A 19,805-nucleotide genomic window follows, 5' to 3' on the forward strand; every position below is an offset into this window, starting at 1 on the left:
TGTGTGTTTGTTTTTAATAATTATAGCAGCGGAAAAATGAGAAGAGTCCCCTGTACAACAGTGATTCTCCCTTGCTGGACAAGTTCTAAAAGTCACTGATAATTACTTGTGAGAGTCGCTGTAGAGGAGATTCCTCCCTTAAGGATGATGAAGATTTACCATCTCTTAAACTCTTGGGCATCCACTGAAAGGAAAGTTATGACAGGGCCAGGCTCTTGGGCAGCAGGGGGCAGATGGCCAGTGATGCAATAACTCCCACCGACCGCCAGGGTGCAGCAGAGCTCGACCCGGGGTTGCTTCATCCACAGAAAACAATTCTGAATTCCTTCTAGGTTTTCCTTCTTAGCTGTTTCTGCGGCCCACCAATCTCCGTGCGCACCGCTGCAGTAATCCCGCCCATTACTGACAATCCAACCAATCAACGAGTGTCGTGGAGAGCTCCTCGCGGTCACTCGGAGCCGGGAGTTGGGCGTTCTAGCCCCGCCCCTCAGGCGGCTTGGCCAATCCCCCGCGGAGGCGCAGGACGTCGCCCAGGACCTGTCCCGGCGACCACGTGGTCCCGGGAGGCGCCACTGCCGGGTGGGCAGAGGGTTACCCTGCCTGAAGGCGGGTGGGCGGCGCGGGACCGACCGGCCCCACCCCCGGTGACTTGCTGTCCTGTGCCCTCTCTCGGCCATGGGCGTGCAGCCCCCCAACTTCTCGTGGGTGCTGCCCAGCCGGCTGGCGGGGCTGGCGCTGCCCCGGCTCCCCGCCCACTACCAGTTCCTGCTAGACCAAGGTGTACGGCATCTGGTGTCGCTGACGGAGCGCGGGCCCCCGCACAGCGACAGCTGCCCCGGCCTCACCCTGCACCGCCTGCGCATCCCCGACTTCTGCCCGCCGGGCCCGGAGCAGATCGACCGCTTCGTGAAGATCGTCGACGAGGCCAACGCCAGGGGAGAGGTCAGCGGGCGGGGCCGGCGCGGGAGGGAGGGGCTTGGGAGGAGTCGGCGGGGACGCTCCGGGCTGCGGACGTCAGGGCCAGGGCTAGTTTAACCGGGTTCCGGGAGAAAGGTTGGGGCCAGAAGACCGCTGTAACCAGTACACCAGTACAGAAAGCCAAAGCGGTAAGAGGGAGGGGTAAACAGAGGGCCCAGCGGGAGAGTTGGGTTTGAGGAGAGGCAACAAAGAACGAGCTAACGTGAGTTGAGAAGGAGAAAGGGTGGACAGACTTTCTCTGAAAAGAAAGGGAGAGATGGGGGTTGCAGTCAAGGGCTATTGAGCAGACTCCAGAGCAAGGTTCTGTCCAGATGTAATGGAGCCTCTTTTAAAAAGGTAAACAAGCAGCAGGAGAAATTCGTCTTGATAGTATAATTTAACCCAGTCCAAAATATTCTCCCAACATATAAGCAATGTGAAATAAATTCTTAGCCAGATATTCTCACTCCTCAGTGCCCTCCATCTTTAAACCTTGGCTGTACTTCACAAATGAGGGGTGGGAGGGTGCCGGGAGGGTGCCGAGCTCCACGCTACCCAGCTCCCCTTCGCAGGCGGTGGCAGCGCACTGTGCCCTGGGCTTTGGCCGCACTGGCACCATGCTGGCCTGCTACCTGGTCAAGGAGCGGGGCCTGGCTGCCGGAGACGCCATCGCTGAGATCCGGCGCCTTCGACCCGGCTCCATCGAAACCTATGAGCAAGAGAAGGCGGTCTTCCAGTTCTACCAGCGAACGAAATAAGGGGCTTCCGTACCCTTCTGCGAGACCCCGCGGCCCTGATCTGTGCGTTAGATGGGGCCAGAGACGCAGAAGTGGACTAAGAGTGCTAAGCTCTCCAGTACCAAGCTGGCTCAAGAGACTGAAGGAGCCCTTCCCTGCAGGCAGCTCCTGGTAGGAGGAATGGCTGGAGCTGCACTGATGTGGGGGGTTCCCTCTGCTGCTACCTTGAATAAATAACTTAAAGAACAGTTCTCATTGTATAGCACTTTACAGTTTACAGAGTGCTCCCACACATCAACTTTTTTGAGCCTCTCAGTAGCCCTGTAATAAACAAAAAGCTGGCTTCCCTGGTAGCTCAGCTGGTAAAGAATCTGCCTGCAATGTGGGAGACCTGGGTTCAATAACTGGTTTGGGAAGATCCCCTGGGGAGGGCATGGCAACCTACTCCGGTATTCTTGCCTGGAGAATCCCCGTGGACAGAAGAGCCTGGGGGGCTACAGTCCATGGGGTCATGAAGAGTCAGACACGACTGAGTGACTAAGCACCACACAGCACAAAGGAAAAGCAGAAACCATCCCTGTTCTTTGGATGAGGTGGCCAAGGATCAGAAAGCTCCAAGGTCACACTTCTGGAAAGTAGAAGTGTGGGCCAGGACTATAGCAGGCATTTTCATCCTTTTAAAGGCGCTGAAACTCTAATGTATCTGCCCTCTGAAAAGATTTGATGTGTCTTCTGGGGAACTGGTCAGTGAAAAGGAAACCAATCCCTGGCAACCCAGGGTCTCTGATGCTGGCAGGCCAGGAGGGCACCTGTGGACACAGCCCTTCAGTCCTGCCCACATGCCCCATGTGTGTCACCCCTTTAGCCCTCTTAAGACAGAGAAGGCCAGGATGCTGTGTTCACAGAGAATCACCATCTCTTTCTTCCTGGGTCTGGGCGCCTCTCCCCAGCCTTAGGCTGCTCGGCTCACCTGTGACCTCCAACCCATTGTGCTGCCCCACATTCTGAGGCTGAAGAGTGCCAGAACCTAACCTCTCTGGGCAGAGGATATTAGATGATTAAATGAAGACATTCAGGGCTATGAACCTTGGCCATGTTTCTGAGATGTTACCTTCACTTCCCCCATTGAATCCCACCCTGCCAGCACCACCACCACCACACCTGCAGCTTCGAGAGATAGGATGAGTGGGATAGAGTAGGCAGGTGAACACTTTTTGCTTTAACTCCGGCCTGAGTCCCTGTCTTCTCTTCTGGGGTGGCCGACCAGGCTAGATCAGGTCGGGTTCATCATGAAATGTGTACTCGGTGCCTGTGGACCAGGCTTAGAAGCCGGGACTCTCCAGCTGCAGAACACGTAATTCACAGCCTCCTAGAGGAGGTGGGGTCAACGGAGTCCAACCACAGAGAACAGGTATTATGACAGACACACACTCCATCTAGTGGGACAGAGAGGAGGAGAGGGCCCCTCCGGAGAGCCCATTCTTCATAGCCTAGCCACCACTCGCCCCAGGCCACCCACTCCTCACTGCATCTTCCTGCCACTGCTGCCCACTCAACTCCGCCCTCCTCCAACTCTTAGACAAAAGGAATATTCGCCAGTTCAGTTCAGTCACTCGGTCATGTCCGACTTTGCGACCCCATGGACTGCAGCACGCCAGGCCTCCCTGTCCATCACCAACTCCGGAGCTTCCTCACATTCATGTCCATCGAGCTGGTGACGCCATCCAGCCATCTCATCCTCTGTCGTCCCCTTCTCCTCCTGCTTTCAATCTTTCCCAGCATCAGGGTCTTTTCTAATGAGTCAGTTCTTCGCATCAGGTGGCCAAAATATTTTAGTTTCAGCTTCAGCATCAGCCCTTCCAATGAATATTCTGGATTGATTTCCTTTAGGATTGACTGGTTGGATCTCCTTGCAGTCCAAGGGACTCTCAAGAGTCTTCTCCAACACCACAGTTCAAAAGCATTAATCCAACTCTTAGACAAAAGGGATATTTGCCAGAGTCTTGCCAATCTAGGAGTGAGAGAAAAGCTGTAAAGTGCCCTAGCCATCTCCGCCCCCCATTTTCTCTGTGTGTCAAATCTAGGTAACCAGGTTCTTCATTCTGTTCCCTTGGACCCCACCCAGCTTACTCAGGTGAGCGCATCTCTCAAAGAGAAGAACCCACAATTCCAAGCATTCAGGCCAAAACAGAGGAGTGAGAAATAGATGACAAGAAGCACTGAAGCCCTTACCCTCCTCCCATCAAAGTCTTCTCTTCCCTGCCCTCCCCCAACAGCATGGCCCGTTCTATTTCCTGATGCAAACCAGAGCCTCTTCCAAAGGGGTGTATTGAGTGTGTGTGTGTGTGTGCATGAAGGTGGTGGGGAAGGAATGGAGTGAACAGCCCACTTCCTGGGTCTGTTCCCTCCGATTCCCGGGATTGGAGGAAAGCAGGGAGGCTTAAAGCTGAACTCCGGAGTTCCAACCTATGGAGGTCACACAACCACTGTTCATTCTTTCTGCCTCTCGTTCCTATCTTACACCATCCCCCCCAGATCCTCTGCACTGCAAGAAAAGAATCTGCCCTTTCCTTCCCCCAAGCCTCCTTCAAAGGAGAGAACATTTTTCTAACCCCATTAAAGCCCTGTGTGCAGCCTCCATCCCCATAATTTAAGCAGGTCTCCTCTGCCTCAAGAGTTCCACAGGGAAATAAACATATAATTATGTGATTAAGGAAGTCAGTTTTTAAATAAGTAAGGGTTGACTTGAGATGAAAAACTCTGCCCTTCTCCTACTGTCTACCTTGGGAGGTGAGCCCGAGTCTCCCTTTGGGCTTATCCCCACCCCCCAGTTTTTTGCCTTCCCACCACCCCCTCTTCTGTGTATGGCCACCAGTGAGGGACCGCAGGCTAGCCGTGACCCTTCCCCATCATCCCCCACAGTGTCAGGTGGGAGGAACAAGCCACCTCCTTCGATAGAATCTCCGTGTCAATCAGACCAGGCTTGCTCAACCTTAGCACTTTTGACACTCGGGGCTGGGTAGCTTTTTGCTGTGCTCTGTGTTCTGTGAGATAATTAGCAAGACCCTGACATTTACCCTGGCTTCCTGGTGGCTCAGACGGTAAAGCGTCTGCCTGCAATATGGGAGACCCAGGTTCAATCCTGGGTCGGGAAGATCCTCTGGAGATGGAAATGGCACCCCACTCCAGTACCCTTGCCTGGAAGATCCCATGGACAGAGGAGCCTGGTGTGCTACAGTCCATGGGGTCACAAAGGGTTGGACATGACTGTGCGACTTCACTTTCCTTATCCCCACCCACTCCACCCCTCCCAAAAAATGTGACAACAGAAAGTACCCTCAGACATTACCAAATGCCCCCTGGGAGGACAGAGCTGGTGCAGTTGAGAACCACTGCATCAGACCGACTAGCAGCAGGCATAGGCTTTCACTTACTATGGGAGCAGAGGTGGGGACATGCATGGGGGTTTCTCCTGTAGATTCACACATCTTGATAGGGGAGAAAGGGCCAATCAGACACCACTACACACCATTACTTTTTCAAGCAATGTTTGGCACCCATCCCCAGTTCTTCCCGTCTTCCCAGGCTAACTTTCTACACTCAGGAGGGCTTTATTCTCAATGAGTTGCTGGTGGGCGTCGCTTTAATGTAGGCTTCCACCCTCATATTTTTAAAGTTTCACTCGTATTTATTCTCTGGCAGATGATCTGAGTTCCCTGCTGAATGGAAGCTTTTCTATGTGGAAAACTTGCCCCTGTGTCACTTAGGTTCCTCTTCCTCTCCCAGGAAACTGTTCTGATGCAGAAGCAGCTGGATTCAGGACAGTAGGGGCCCTTCTCTGAGACCTTTCCTCCCCAGCCTGGTTCTCCCACCTCCACCTCACCTGCAGCACACCTGGGCTGGGGTCTGCTTGCTCTCTGGGCTGCAAGTTCCATGACCTCCCACTGCAGAGACAGGCTTACATCCTGTGTGCTCACATCCACTACCCTCGCTTCCCTTGGGGCTGTGGTTTGTCATCACCCTTACAGCCATTCATAACATCCCATAGGACAGCTGAGAAATCTGGTCCTCATGCGCACCCTCTCCAGCTGCCCCTCATGATCCCCTAGATCAGGTTTTCCCAGAGCAGCGATTTGATCCAAACCATAAGCCATTTCCCAGAATAAAGTGCCAATCTTCACATCAAACCTGCTGTCTGTATCTTGCCATTCTTTCTAAAAAAAGAAACGAATCCGGTCTCACAGGATCGCTTTGTCACAAAACAGTATCAGTTACCACTAATGCATCTCACGCTTTGCTGTGACTGTGCTTGCTTGTATCACCGGTTACGAAGCATCTATCATACAGCAGGTACTTTACATTCCACTGTTACCAGTTCATCCTGAGAGTCACTCTGCAAGCCAGGTATTTTCCCCTTTGAGCAGATGAAGGAACTGAGACTTAGAGACCACCAACTTGCCCAACACGTCGTACTTGCATTAAAGAAGCTATGCACACTTGTAGAAAAGGAGCTGGGATCAAACCCCAGTGACAACTCCAAACTCATGCTCCTTCCACTGGACATCACACCTGCCAAGACCTCCCCCTGGTTCCAGTCACACAGGGGTCTATCTCCATGATCAGAACTTGACCTTGGGGGCCATCTCAGCACAGCCTCCAACGTCCACTCTCTTCATCCTCTTAGGAAGCAAAAGAACAACCTTGTATCTAACACTGAAGCCAACAGCACCTGAGTTTAAAATGTAGCCCAAGCATCAAAGGCCAGAATAGTAAAGCTGATTCCTCAGGGCACTTCGGTCGCATCCACTGTTGTCTACCTCAGAGCATGGGGATGTCCTCACCCATCATGACAATCTTGAGGCATATGTGACTGGCATCGAGCCCTCAGAAATGTCTTCTTATGTCTGAGAATTTATTAAAAACTTTAACATCCTTTCTGGTTGTGTTGTTATTTGAGCCCTTGATGCATGCTAGGAGCTGTGAAAATTGCTTTACATGCTTTATCTCATCCAGTCTTCAAAACAACCCTATGAAGAAGGTTTTCTTAGAATGACCCGTGCACAGGTGGGTAAGCTGAGGCCCAGGAGTGTCAGTAACACACCCAAAGTCACACAGCCGGAGCAGGGCTCAAACTGGGGTTTGTCTAATATAAAGCACCTTCCCTGTCAGGAACAGAAAGGGGAGACTTTGCTGTAATTACAGACTACATAACATCATCCTGTGTTCCCCAGAACCAAGGCACTTGGCTTACGTGGGCTCTGAGATCACATGACCCCCCCCAACTCCCACTGCTGCCCCAGGGCTCAGCAGCATGGTTCTGACTGGGGAGTGTTGGGCCGCCAGCACAGCCATCGCCTCTAACAGGCTTCTGCCTCAAGCCTCCTGTACCATCAAAAATATAGTCCCTCGTTGATTTAGAAATGCGTTACATAAGCACTTCTTCCATTACTTTAACATTTTTCTCTGGCTATTATGGATTCCAGGCATACTCTTGAGAAAGCAGCATGCTTGTCTAAGCAAGCAGAAATTTGAGAAGCACTTTGGTGCACGTCCACGCCTGAAGTTGATGACTTACTTGCAACCTTGGTAACTGAGTCCTCTGTGCCCACAAGTTGCTTAAATCGCTTCCACCACTCCCTCACCCTGTGTTTTCCCTTTCCTTATTCTGTCACCGTGGGTACGTGATCATGAAACAGATTGGTAATGTCACCTCTGAGTTTTCATTATGTGGGACTCAGTACAGAAAACAGTTCTGGGATTTCCCTCCCCACAGGCTTTTATAATAAACACACCACTGTTTCTTCTTTACCGATATATACTGAGCAGTGACTCTGCTTCAAACCCAAGGTGGGCCATATGAGAAATAGTGGGTGCAGTCATCCAGACAGGTGACACTGCTTGTCTCCAATAGGTTTTATGTGCCCTTGGCCCCCCCCCAACCCCACCCCAAGCAAATTCACTGATTGACATGTTTTCTGTAGGTACATTTGGTGATATCTAGGGCAGGATGCAACCTAGGGCCATGGAATGGAAATAAAGTAACCACGCTGGACTCAATCCCACGGGCAGAACTGTGTCATTCTTGACCTTGAGACTGACCTATCAGGCTCTGACAAATCCGGCCCCTTTCCCCGTCTCCCTCCTCACCGCTGTCATTCCCCTCCCCCAGCCCCTGTTCTCTGTTCTGCCTGCACTTTGGAGGGTTCCTAAGACCACTCTCGAGCTTCCTTGGTGTAAAGAACCCATCTGCCAATGCAGGAGACATAAGAGACTCTGGTTTGGGCCCTGGGATTAGAAGATCCTCTGGAGGAGGGCATGGTAACCCACTCCAGGATTCTAGCCTGGAGAATCCCATCAACAGAGGAGCCTGGCTGGCTACAGTCCATGTGGTAATAAAGAGTCAGACACGACTGAAGCAACTTCGCGCGCGCACACGCAAGACCACTCTGATGATTTGCTAGAGGGACTCACAGAAAAGTTGTCATCCTCTCCATTGTGGTTTACTGCAGTGGAAGGACACAAATCACAGCCTGCAAAGAATACAGGCACATGGGACAGAGTCCAGGAGAAACCAGGCAGGGGCTCCAGGGATGCCCTCTGAGTGGAGTACTGCATTCTCCCAGCAGCAATGTGTGACAACACGTAAGAAATACTGCCAACCAGGGTGGTTCACCCGGGCCCTGGTATCCAGGGTTTTTGTTGGGGGTCATTTGTGTTTCATATAGGCAACATTTGCATCACTGACTTTAGCTGCTCAAATTGATATGGAAGGCCCCCAAAATCCTCAGGGTATAAAATAAGGCACTCACCGTGTCACTTTGTTATCATAGACTCTCTGGCCCGGCCCAAGGTTTCAGGTGTACAGAGGTACTCTTTTCAGGCAGGATATTCCAAGAGTTCAGAGGTCACTTTACAGGAGCTGATCCAGAGGCAGTCCTGAAGACCTTTGGAATGTATAAGGTTGGGACAACCCACGCCAGCTGAATTAACCTTTTTCTGCATGTTACCAGATGCTTTATGCTCTCTGCGTGACAGTCTAGGCACATGCTATTCCCTTTGCCTGAGATGATTCGTTCTCCAGCTCTGCCTAGCTCCCAACTTCTACCCCCACTATGGGCCTCAGTTTAACACCATCTCCTGGGAAATGGCATCCAACCACCCCCACATATACTCACACATATTCCCAGAGCATCTGTTCTACTTTGTGGCCCTTCGCTTACCTATAATGATTCACTCAGCTGTTCGATTTCTCTCTTTCCTACAAGAGTCTCAGGACCATGCCCAAACCCCGTACCATTCAACATAATGCCTGGCACCTGGGTGCTCAGTAAGCATGTGGTGAGTGGTTAATTGACATGCCCCCACCCGCCTGGGTATCTGCACACAGAGGCAGGAATGGGAAGAATATAATAAATTTAGGGGAATGTATAATCTACTGGGGGATACATGACGTGTACACCCCTAAGTGTGCCTGCAAAGATGATTGCCTGTAATTAGAAAAGATGCAATGTATAAACACTTAGTGATTAGAGATAAGAGGAGTGTGTCTGGTAAAATTCACGAAGTTGAACCTTCAGTGAGATGTGGAGGGTGTGGTCAGTGTAGAGGGATATACAAAGGTTGGATGTTATTAAAAATTCAAATATTATGTATCAGGTAATGAGTCCACACATGGGGGCTTAGAGAGAGAGATGGACAAGATGAATGGGTGACACTGAGGGGGAGGGAAAGACGTAGGGTCACTTGGCATAGGTGAGGCAAAACCTCCCCGGTAGCAGGAAGCACATGGTTAGACTAAGACAGTAAAAGGGCAGCAGAACCTCACACCAAAGGGATAGGATCATACCTGGTCCACAGTGTGACGTCACCATGGCTTCTGAGCAGAGGACACGTCACCAGGTTCGGTTCTTCTTAGGTTAGACAGTGACAGATGGGCCCCACAATTTAGCAGCAGTACGATGCTCTATGATCTAATACCGCCAATGACAGACAAGGTCTCACAGCAGCTGATTTTTAAGACTTTTCAGAAGAGAAGAGTTCAGTAAGAACCTTTCCCTGCTTGCTGAAAGTTAATGACTTTAATGCTTTGCAAAAGAAAGTAAAAGGGTTGTTAAGTCAGAGTGCTCACCCTCTGGGCTTGCAGGTTATACTTTTTTAATGCTTTCCAAATGGGAAAGGATCTCAAGTGTGTGTCATCCTACATGCTAGAAAAGTGGGCCTTTCCGATGGCAGCTGGTACTGGCTCCTGCACACCCACTGCTCTGGCAGATCCGCTGGAGTCTCATTTCACATCTTGAGCTATTGACCCAATTCAAAGGCCCACAGGGGAGGTGATCCCTGGTGCTGCATTCAGCACCTGGTATTTCTCTCCCTACTGTCCCAAAGCCAAGGGGTACCCTGTGAGTTCATCTTTCCACCTCAGTCGCACCCTGCTCCCCAGCCCTCTCTCCCATTACACCCATCAGCTTAACTTTGAACTTGCCTTGTTTTCTCCCAATAGTGGTCAGTTTGTGAAATACAGAGGAGCCAAACAGACCAGATGGCATATTCTCCTTTAAGTAAAGGGCATGCTGTGTGCCAAGGAGTGGCAGTGCCAGGGACACCAAAGACACCTCCCACCACAGGAACACGCAGGCTCCTCAGACACATGGAGGCTGCTACAAACGCCAGACCACCCTGGGTCCCAGGGCTGTCCTGGCTGGCGCTTGCCAGCTGGAAACCCAGAAAATAATAAACCTTGGGGAGTAACATGCTTTCACCTGAAAATCCAGCCTCTTCACTTCTATATGTATATTCTAGGCAAAGTCTGCACGTGGGTCACCTAGAAACATGTACGCGGCTAGTCATTTATTCATCCACTCAATACAAATTTATCGAGCACCTTCAGGCACACTTGTAGGGGCTCAAAATAAAGCATGAACAAAATACAAACATCTTCACCCTCCTGAAGAAGGGAGGCCTGGCGTGCTGTGATTCATGGGGTCGTGGAGAGTCGGACACGACTGAGCGACTGAACTGAACTGAACTGAAGTGTGCATGCAGCATTGTTTAAATACGCAAAAGCTGAAAACGATATAGAAAATACAGTGTTAGGAGAATAGATAAACACTGAATGAGCTAGATATATCTTAGAAACAATGTGTGCATAGGAAGTAAAACTGAAGGAGCATTAGGTACAGAATACCACTTGTGTAAAAAATAAATAATACTGTACATTGTTTACCGATACATACATATGTTAAGCAAATTTATCGTTTGGATACCCGCCAAACACGAGATCTTAACTGCCTCCGGAAGGAGGCAAGAATTCCAAGTGTAACTGGAATGTTTTGTGTCTTAAAAAGAAAACATCTGAAGCAAACATATAGGTTAAAATGTTAGCATTGTATATTTTGGATATTAAGCATATAGATGTTTCTTTTAGGAACCTAGGTTCTTGCTTGGTTTTAGTTCAAGACGGAGAAGTTTTTGTTTTGTACTGCTTTCAAATTTTAGAAAAGATTTGGAAAAGAGGAGGATTAAGACCACATCTCCCAGCGACCCAGAGGCTGGAACTTGCCCTAAACGCGTCTCTGGGATACCGTCTTCAGCATTGACTGCGGGCCCAGCCGACCACGAACTATGAATAGCAGCGAGAAAAGCCGAGTCCAACAGCTGTGGCGCGGCCGCCACGAATTACAGGGAGCTGCACGGCGCCCCCTGGAGGCCTGACCGAGCTCGGCAGCTCGGTAGTGAGAATAAGGAGCCGGGGAAACGTCCCGGCTGCGGGCGGGAGTGGAAACTGTTCAACCGCTTTGAAGAGCAATCCAGCACTATCTAGTAAAGTTGCGGAGATTACTCAGAAATTCCGATTTTAAGGTTTTACTTTAGAGAAACTCTCAAGTATGTGTACAAAGAGATGTGTTCAGAAGTTCTTTGCAGCCTTGTTTATAATGGCCAAAAATTGAAAATGGCACCATAATTGATCATTAGGAGAATAAATCAAGTTAGACATTTGTATCCAGTATGCCTTCGTAGAAATGACAGCCAGAACCACCTGCTTCAGTATGGATCCCTCTCAGAAACCATGCTCAAGAACTGGGTGAGTTGCAGAATCTTCCCACAATTAAACCTTCGCTCAGTTGTGTCTGACTCTCTGCGACCCCATGAATCACAGCATGCCAGGCCTCCCTGTCCATCACCAACTCCCGGAGTTCACTAAAACTCACGTCCATTGAGTCGGTGATGCCATCCAGCCATCTCATTCTCTGTCGTCCCCTTCTCCTTCTGCCCCCAATCCCTCCCAGCATCAGTCTTTTCCAGTGAGTCAACTTGTCGCATGAGGTAGCCAAAGTATTGGAGTTTCAGCTTCAACATCAGTCCTTCCAATGAACACCCAGGACTGATCTCCTTTAGAATGGACTGGTTGGATCTCCTTGCAGTCCAAGGGACTCTCAAGAGTCTTCTCCAGCACCACAGTTCAAAAGCATTAATTCTTCAGCACTTAGCTTTCTTCACAGTCCAACTCTCACATCCTTACATGACCACTGGAAAAACCATAGCCTTGACTAGATGGACCTTGGTTGGCAAAGTAATGTCTCTGCTTTTTAATATGCTATCTAGGTTGGTCATAACTTTCCTTCCAAGGAGTAAGCGTCTTTTAATTTCCTGACTGCAATCAGCATCTGCAGTGATTTTGGAGCCCCCCAAAATAAAGTCTGATACTGTTTCCACTGTTTTTCCATCTATTTCCCATGAAGTGATGGAACCAGATGCCATGCCAAAGTCTTTGACTGTGTGGATCACAATGAACTGTGGAAAATTCTGAAAGAGATGGGAATACCAGACCACCTGACCTGCCTCTTGAGAAACCTGTATGCAGGTCAGGAAGCAACAGTTAGAACTGCACATGGAACAACAGACTGGTTCCAAATAGGAAAAGGAGTACATCAAGGCTGTATATTGTCATCCTGCTTATTTAACTTAAATGCAGAGTCCATCATGAGGAACGCTGGGCTGGAAGAAGCCCAAGCTGGAATCAAGATTGCTGGGAGAAATATCAATAACCTCAGATATGCAGATGACACCACCCTCATGGCAGAAAACCCTCCCACAATACCTGAAAACTAAGTATTGTTGATGGATACAAAAGCGTGTAAGGAAAGTAAAAAATAAAATTAAAAAGGTGGTGGGGGGGGATGATAAACACCAAATTCAGAAGTTAGAGAGACTAGAATTAGGAAGGAGTCCGTGGGTGAGATGTCTTCAGCTAATTCCGTACTACTTTATTCCTTTAAGAAAGACGAAAATCTGAAGCAAATAAGACAGCATTTTGGATTACATGGACCTGGGTGGTGGGTGCTCAGATGCTTCTTACCTTATCTGCGACACTTTGCTTAACTTTGCGTCATTGCACACAGTGGAGCGGGAGGAGCGGTGGGGGCGGGGCAGAGGCTGGGGGCGAAGGGAGCAGCAGGTGCCGGCCGTGAGGAGGGGGCTGTGCGGTCGGCCACAGACCCGAAGGACGATCCACAGCAAAGGGAGAGAGGTAGCGGCGCCCCAGGAGGCTGGAAGGAGAGGCAGGGCTCCCCCTTCCGGGCTTCACAGAACTGGGTGTGTTTCATTCTGGTGCAAAGGAGAGACACTGGACGTTTGGAGTTGGGGAGTGTTGACAATGGCTCTGTTCATATTTCGTGTTAAGTCAGGGCTTTCTTCTCTGTGACATGCACGGGACGGCAAGAGCAGAGGTGCGGAAAAAATCAAGAGGCTTTCCCAGTGACGGAGGCAAAAGATATCAGGAACTCCATTACAGGTAGCAGTAAGGATGGGTTGCAGACATATTTTGGAGAGGAACCAATAGAACTGGATAACAGATTAGCGGTAAGAAATGGCTCTGAAGTTTCTGAGTGGTGGTGCTTACTGAGATGAGAAAACGTGGGGAGGAGTGTGGGAACAGTGGAAGGGTAATTTGTTCCCAGCAAGAAGAGGGACAAACGGTTTTCTTTTGGACATGCAGTTTGAAATATTTGTGAACCACCCCAGTGGAGGAGGAGGACCAACAGTTGTATATTCGGGGTCAGAGTCCACCAGAGAGTTCGGGTCAGGTCAGTTCAGTTCAGTTCAGTTCAGTCGCTCAGTCGTGTCCGACTCTCCGGATACATAAATTTGGGGTTGCCTTGCACTGTTTAATGCTGTGGGGCCAGGGGAACAGCATAAACAGAGAAGAGATGGGAAGGGAGGGGATCCCAGGACTGAGCTCTGAGGACCCCTACGTTCAGTGTCAGGAAGAAGAGAAGCACCCAGTAAGCAGACCAAGAAGGAGTAGCCAGAGAAGCAGGAGACGATCAGACGAGGGGGAGGTGACCGATGTCAGGAAGAAGGGTTTCAGGAGGGAAGCAGCCCGACTGCGGGAAACGCTGCTGAGTAGCCAGGCGATCAGCGGGCAGGTCTTTGAGGCTGGACACAGAGGAGCCGCGGTGAGTGACAAAAGTGGGTCAGTGGTATGGTGGGGGCTGAAGTCAGGTCATCCGAGAGTGAGAACTGGGGAGGGACTGCAGAAGAGGAGACGGAGTGTGGGCCACTCTTCTGAGAAACCTGGCAGTAAAGGGAGGAGAAGCATGGGTGGAAGCTGAAAGGGATGAGGAAGGCAGAGGGCAAGCTTTGTTTGGTTTGAGATGGTACTCATGCACGGCCACATGCAGACGGAAGGAACCCAGTGGAGAGAGAAATCGGTGCAGGGAGGAGAGGGGGGGTGAATGCAGCAGGGAGGAATCAGAGCGAAACCCAAGGCGCACAGTGAGTGCAGCTGAGCCGGGACTCGAACTCTGGTCTGTCCGGCTCACACCCCGTGCTCTCCCAGATACCTCGTTGCCACGTTTTAGTTTTTATTTGCTCACAGGCGTCCAACTCCAGGGTCCAGTGCACCCAATCCTCTACCACCATCTTCTCTAAATACACACATCTACCGTCTTCCCATTATGCAGGGAACAGGAGGAGAAAATAAGCAAACTGAAGAAAATGAAATCTGACCTATTTTATGCATTCTGTAAAAATGCATGAAATAGATTATGTTTGACAATGGTAAACAAAAAACCTCAAAAAATCCAATTTATTGCTTTAATTACATATGTTTTTCTTCCTCAGTCTCCAGGGAAGAATGTGTCTCCATCCGTTTCCAGTCATTTCTATGAAACCAATCCCTAATTTCTAAGGCTGCTTTTGGTGACCACAGGCTTCTAGGAGGCCCTATCTGAAGCACAACTGAAATAAACGTTAACATACTACTTAGGGGAAAAAAATGCAAGGAAGAAAGTAATGAGTATGTGTACAGTCAAAAGTAAGGAAACTGAGGTGGGGTGGAGTTGTGATTCAAAGAAACATAGATTAAAAGGGACCCCCCCTTCAAAGAAATTGATGATCTCTCATTGCCAGAAAGGCAGGAATGGAGGTGCTGAATTATGTGGATACTAGGCTAACTCAGAGACAACCAAGCACATTAGGTAGGGAAATCTCAGACTTCCCTGGCAGTCTAGTGGTTGAGGAAGTGAGAAAGTGAAAGTCGCTCTGTCGTGTCTGACTCTTTGCGACCCCATGAACTGTACAGTCCATGGAATTCTCCGGGCCAGAATACTGGAGTGGGTAGCCTTTCCCTTCTCCAGGGGATCTTCCCAACCCAGGAATCGAACTGGGGTCTCCTGCACTGCAGGTGGATTCTTTATCAACTGAGCTATCAGGGAGTGGTTAAGACTCTGCATTTCCACTGCAGGGGCAGGTTTGATCCCTGGTTGGGAGAACTAAGATACTACATACCATGTGGTGTGGCCAAAACAAAACAAAACCCTCAACAACAGAACCAAAAACAAGCAAATAAACAAAACCATGCAAGGTAGGAAAATCTTACCATAAGACCCACTTATTTAAGAGGAAGAGAAGCGAGGGGAGGGATGAGAGGACCCGAAGAAGGTCAAATAGGGTGACAATTCAGCAGCCTCCTGCTGGCTGCTACTGGACATAGGTAGGACCCATAGGCGGGGGGCCTCTGCTGTACCTCAGCCTCCATCCCACACAGATTTGTTGAACCAGGCACTGAATGCCCAGCACAGAAGACAAACGTGGCCTCTAACCTCTGAGGGCTCACAGTCCTTTGCGGGGAATGCGCGCAAGAGGTGATACATTGCCAGGTAGGTGTGCTAAATGCTGAGACACATACGTGCCCCGAAGCCTGGTCAGGAAAGAGCTTCCATGAAGTGAAGCGCAAGTGTTAGTCACACAGTTGTGTTCAACTCTTTGCGACCCCATGGACTGTAGCCTGCCAGGCTCCTCTGTCCATGGGATTTTCCAGGCAAGAATACTGGAAAGGGTTGCTATTTCCTTCTCTAGGGGATCTTCCTGACTCAGGAATCGAAGATGTAAGTGTAGACCCCAATTGCAGGTGGAGAGATGAGTGTACAAGATATTGTGTGAGCAAAAGCATAATCCTCTCCACAATATTAGAAATCAATGTCATTATCACCTTGTTAGAGATTTAAAACCTGAGATTAAGCCACCCCTCCCACCCCCATCTTCCACTTAGTAAGCAGCAGAACCAGAATTAGAACCCAACTCTTTGACTCCAGAACTTCTAAAAAGTATACTTTGTTGTACCTTGAAGATGTTACTATGCTAGGCCTGGAGACACAAAGATAAATTAGACTTGGCTCTTGGCTTTAGGGAGACCAAAAACTGGAATTAGAAAAAGACAATAAAACAAATTGATGAAAATAGGATAATGGAGGCATGAAACAATGCTTTAAAAAACACAAAGACTATACTGAGTATATGCCTGTCTCCTCCTGAGCTCCTGAAGGCAGGGATGGACAGGGCATTGAGCAAGACCTAAAAAATAAAAAAATAAAACTTCCTGGATGGGTGGGTAAATAGAGAATGATCTTTCGATATTAATCAAGATGCTCTCGTTAGGGCAGTTGTCCATGTAACCACAAGGGGTCGCTGCCTGCCTGATACAAAGTTTCCCATTGGCCCGTCCAAGCTCATTCTCCAAGTCTCTCTGAAGAAAGGGAAAGAGGGTGATCAGATGCCTCACTGTGTCTGCCCCCTTCAGGCCAGGCTCAGAGTTTCATTCCCAGTCTAGCTCCATCTTCACTGGACGCCTGGTCTTTACAAATCCTGCCCTCTTTCTAAACTAACTCTGAAACGTCAAGTCTTTCCTTGGGCCTCCAGTCCCAGCTAGGGATGTGACTCCAGTCCCAGCAGGCTTCATGGCTGCGTACCTTTGCACAAATTACTTCACCTCTCTGGGATTTACCAATACAAGCTAAGGTTGAGAGGAAGGCTCTGCTGGCTCAAGGCTTTTACTCTTCCTTACAACAGTAGCTAATCATCAAGTACTTGCCAGGCATTATTCTAAGCCTGCAATATTCAACAAGGCAGCCACTAGCCACATTTAGCTTTTTAATTTTTATTGTGGTACTGAAGAAGACTCTTGAGAGTCCCTCAACAAACAAGGAGATCAACCAGTCTATCTTAAAGGAAATCAACCGTGAATACTCACTGGAAGGACTGATGCTGAAGCTGAAGCTCCAATACTTTGACCACCTAACGCAAAATGCAAATTCATTGGAAAAGATTCTGACGCTGAGAAAGATTGAATGCAAGAGAAAGGGGCCACAGAGGATGAGATGGTTGGATGGCATCAGCGACTCAATGAGCATGAGTTCGAGCAAACTCCGGGAGTTAGTGAAGGACAGGGAAGCCTGGCGAGCTGCAGTCCAAGAGGTTGCAAAAAGTCGAACAGACTTAGCAACAGAACAACAAAAGTTTAGAACAATGAAAATTTCAGTTCCTCAGTCTCACTAGCCAACCACAAGTAGCTACATGTAGCTGGTAACGGCTGACTGAACAGCCCAGAGAACATCACCACCATTGCAGAGAGGGCTGTTAGAAGCACTGTCTAAGCATTTCTCACAGTGTTATCTCCTCTAACCTTCCTAACACCCCTACGATGCAGCTGTAATCATTTATCCCACTGTAGAGTTAAGGACTCTGCAGTGCAGAAAGGTTAAACACTTCACCAAGCTCTCAGCAGATTAGTATCCAGAGCAGGGTTTAAGCCCAGGTGAGTGGCTCTGGGGCCCATCTACATGCCCAGAGCTGCCCCCTAACCCCAGTTGCCTATCTGACTCTCCTCTCTTACCTCTTAGGAGTGGGACTGAATCTTCCCATTCCCCAGAAGCCATCGCCTATCACCACTGTTCCCCTGTGATCTGACCCTGAGGAATGAGGACCCCTGGCCACAAACCCGTGCTGGCGGAGAATCCCCTCTCTGTTATCTCCCCACCTCCTCTGAGCCTCTCGTTTCCCTTCGAGTATTATGGGTTTTGATCCCCCGCCAACCCATCCCAATCTTGATTCCGTTCAGTCTGGGTCCTGGAAGAATCCTAACCTGGGAGCAGCCCTGCTCACCTCTGGTGATCTTCACCCCCGATAAGCAGTGTGCAGCCAGTTAAGCTCAGAGAGCCAATGTCACTAACACCTTTGAAGGTGCAACGAAACCGCCCTCTGCAAGGGTAGGGTGAGAAGTGGGGGAAGCTTCACACGGTCAGGCAGCCTGAACCCAGTGGAGGTAGAAGCAGCCAGGGGCCAAGGCTTCATGGGTTCTGCCTGCAAAGCACCCTCAGTGCTTGCACGCTAGACCATTTGCGGTTGCCCCGTCTCCTACCTTAGCTGCAGCCCTGCAGAGGCGTCACATTACCCTCTAGACCTGGAGCTGAACAAAGTTAAAGATGACTCAAGTCAGGAGATCTGTTGGAAAGAGAACGAAAAGAGGAAAATGCATACATGTTAACATCTTGAGCTGAGCCAACAAGGTATTCAAATCCTACTTTACTTCCTCACTCCTTTTAACTCCCTCCCAATCAACAGAGACTCAAAAGTAACTCCTGGCACTGCCAGATCGGTTGTCCATTTCTGCTGAATCAGAGAATCTTGGGCAGAAAACAGAAAGTTCACCCTTTCCATTTCCACCTTCAGCAGTGCGTATGTACTAAGTCGCTTCAGTCATGTCCAACTCTTTGTGACCCTATGGACTGTAGCCCGCCAGGCTCCTCTGTCCATGGAATTCTCCAGACAAGAATACTGGAGTGGGTTGCCATGCCCTCCTGCAGGGAATCTTCCCAACCCCGGGATCAAACCCAAATCTCTTACATCTCCTGCACTGGCAAGCAGGTTTTATACCACTGAATGCCACCTGGGAAGCTCCTTCAGCAGTCAGCACAGCAAATTCTTTTCAGATTGTATGAAAATTCTCACCTAAAGTCTTCGAGGAAGAGCTCACTGTCAGAAAATGCTTCCTGGCATTTTACCCAGCTCACCACACTTCGCCTTAAATTCTTGTGTTCACTTCTCAAAGGACACGGGGGCAGGGGGATGGTCTCCTTCTGTGCTGAGAGACCAGTGGTTTCCAGTTTCATCTGTTACAAGTGACGCCGCTATGAACATTCCTGCACCGGAGTTGTGATGCCCACATGTGTGCAAATACCTCGGAATGAAAACACTGGGCCATCAGGATCCGTATGACCAGTTTTATTAGATTCTGCCACATAGTTTTCCAAAGTGGCTGTACCAATTTATATTCCCTCTGGAGGGGTACATGAGTTCTAGTTACTTCACATCCTCACCAGCACTTGGTTGTCTATAGTTTTTGCCAATCTTATGGGAGATGTAGTGGTATCTCATTGCAGTTTAGGTTTGCATTTCCACTGTGATTTATGAAGTCAAGGTCCTTTATCCTGTGTTTATTGTACACTTAGATATCTGCGTTTGTAAAGTAGCTATTCAAAATATTGTCCATCTTTCTAGAGGGCTGTCTGTCTTTTTCATATTGAATTGTAGAAATCCTTGCATTCTGGATACCAGGCCTTTGTCAGCCATATGTATTTAAAATATCTTGCCACTCTGTGGCTTGCTGTTCACTCTTTTAATGGTGTCTTTTAATGAACAGTTCTTCTCAAAATAATTACCTGATAGTCTTAAAGCCTCACGTTCAACCTCCATCCCCATTCCACCCCAGCCACATTGATCCCCGATTCTCTGCTGAGCTGATGGCCCTGTGGTATAGCTTCAGGATTCCACTTG

General features: G+C 49.3%; 1 protein-coding gene across 2 annotated transcripts; it reads left to right on the plus strand.

The window, feature by feature from the left end:
* Positions 1-515: 515 nt before the first annotated feature.
* On the plus strand, positions 516-10,425 carry DUSP23 (dual specificity phosphatase 23). Of its 2 annotated transcripts, none has more exons than XM_088835933.1 (2): positions 516-942; positions 10,195-10,425. In XM_088835933.1, the coding sequence occupies exons 1-2, from the start codon at positions 676-678 to the stop codon at positions 10,423-10,425; spliced, it is 498 nt and encodes a 165-aa protein (XP_088692059.1). In that variant the 5' UTR covers positions 516-675. The 2 variants fall into 2 exon arrangements, with proteins under 2 accessions (XP_088692059.1, XP_055259296.1); XM_055403321.2 differs by lacking the exon at positions 10,195-10,425 and adding an exon at positions 1,530-1,942 and having other exon boundaries at positions 529-942.
* Positions 10,426-19,805: the final 9,380 nt, after the last annotated feature.

The sequence above is a fragment of the Moschus berezovskii genome, chromosome 4, assembly GCF_049115385.1.
Source record: "Moschus berezovskii isolate FMDL1 chromosome 4, NW_MosBer_1.0, whole genome shotgun sequence".
Taxonomy (NCBI): domain Eukaryota; kingdom Metazoa; phylum Chordata; class Mammalia; order Artiodactyla; family Moschidae; genus Moschus; species Moschus berezovskii.

What these genes read in the sequence shown, in the direction of transcription:
- DUSP23 (XM_088835933.1), top strand. Translation starts at nt 676, where the DNA reads ATGGGCGTGCAGCCCCCCAACTTCTCGTGGGTGCTGCCCAGCCGGCTG. An exon ending in AGGCCAACGCCAGGGGAGAG is followed by an intron (nt 943 to 10,194) that starts GTCAGCGGGCGG and finishes TTCTCCCAATAG; the next exon opens with TGGTCAGTTTGTGAAATACA.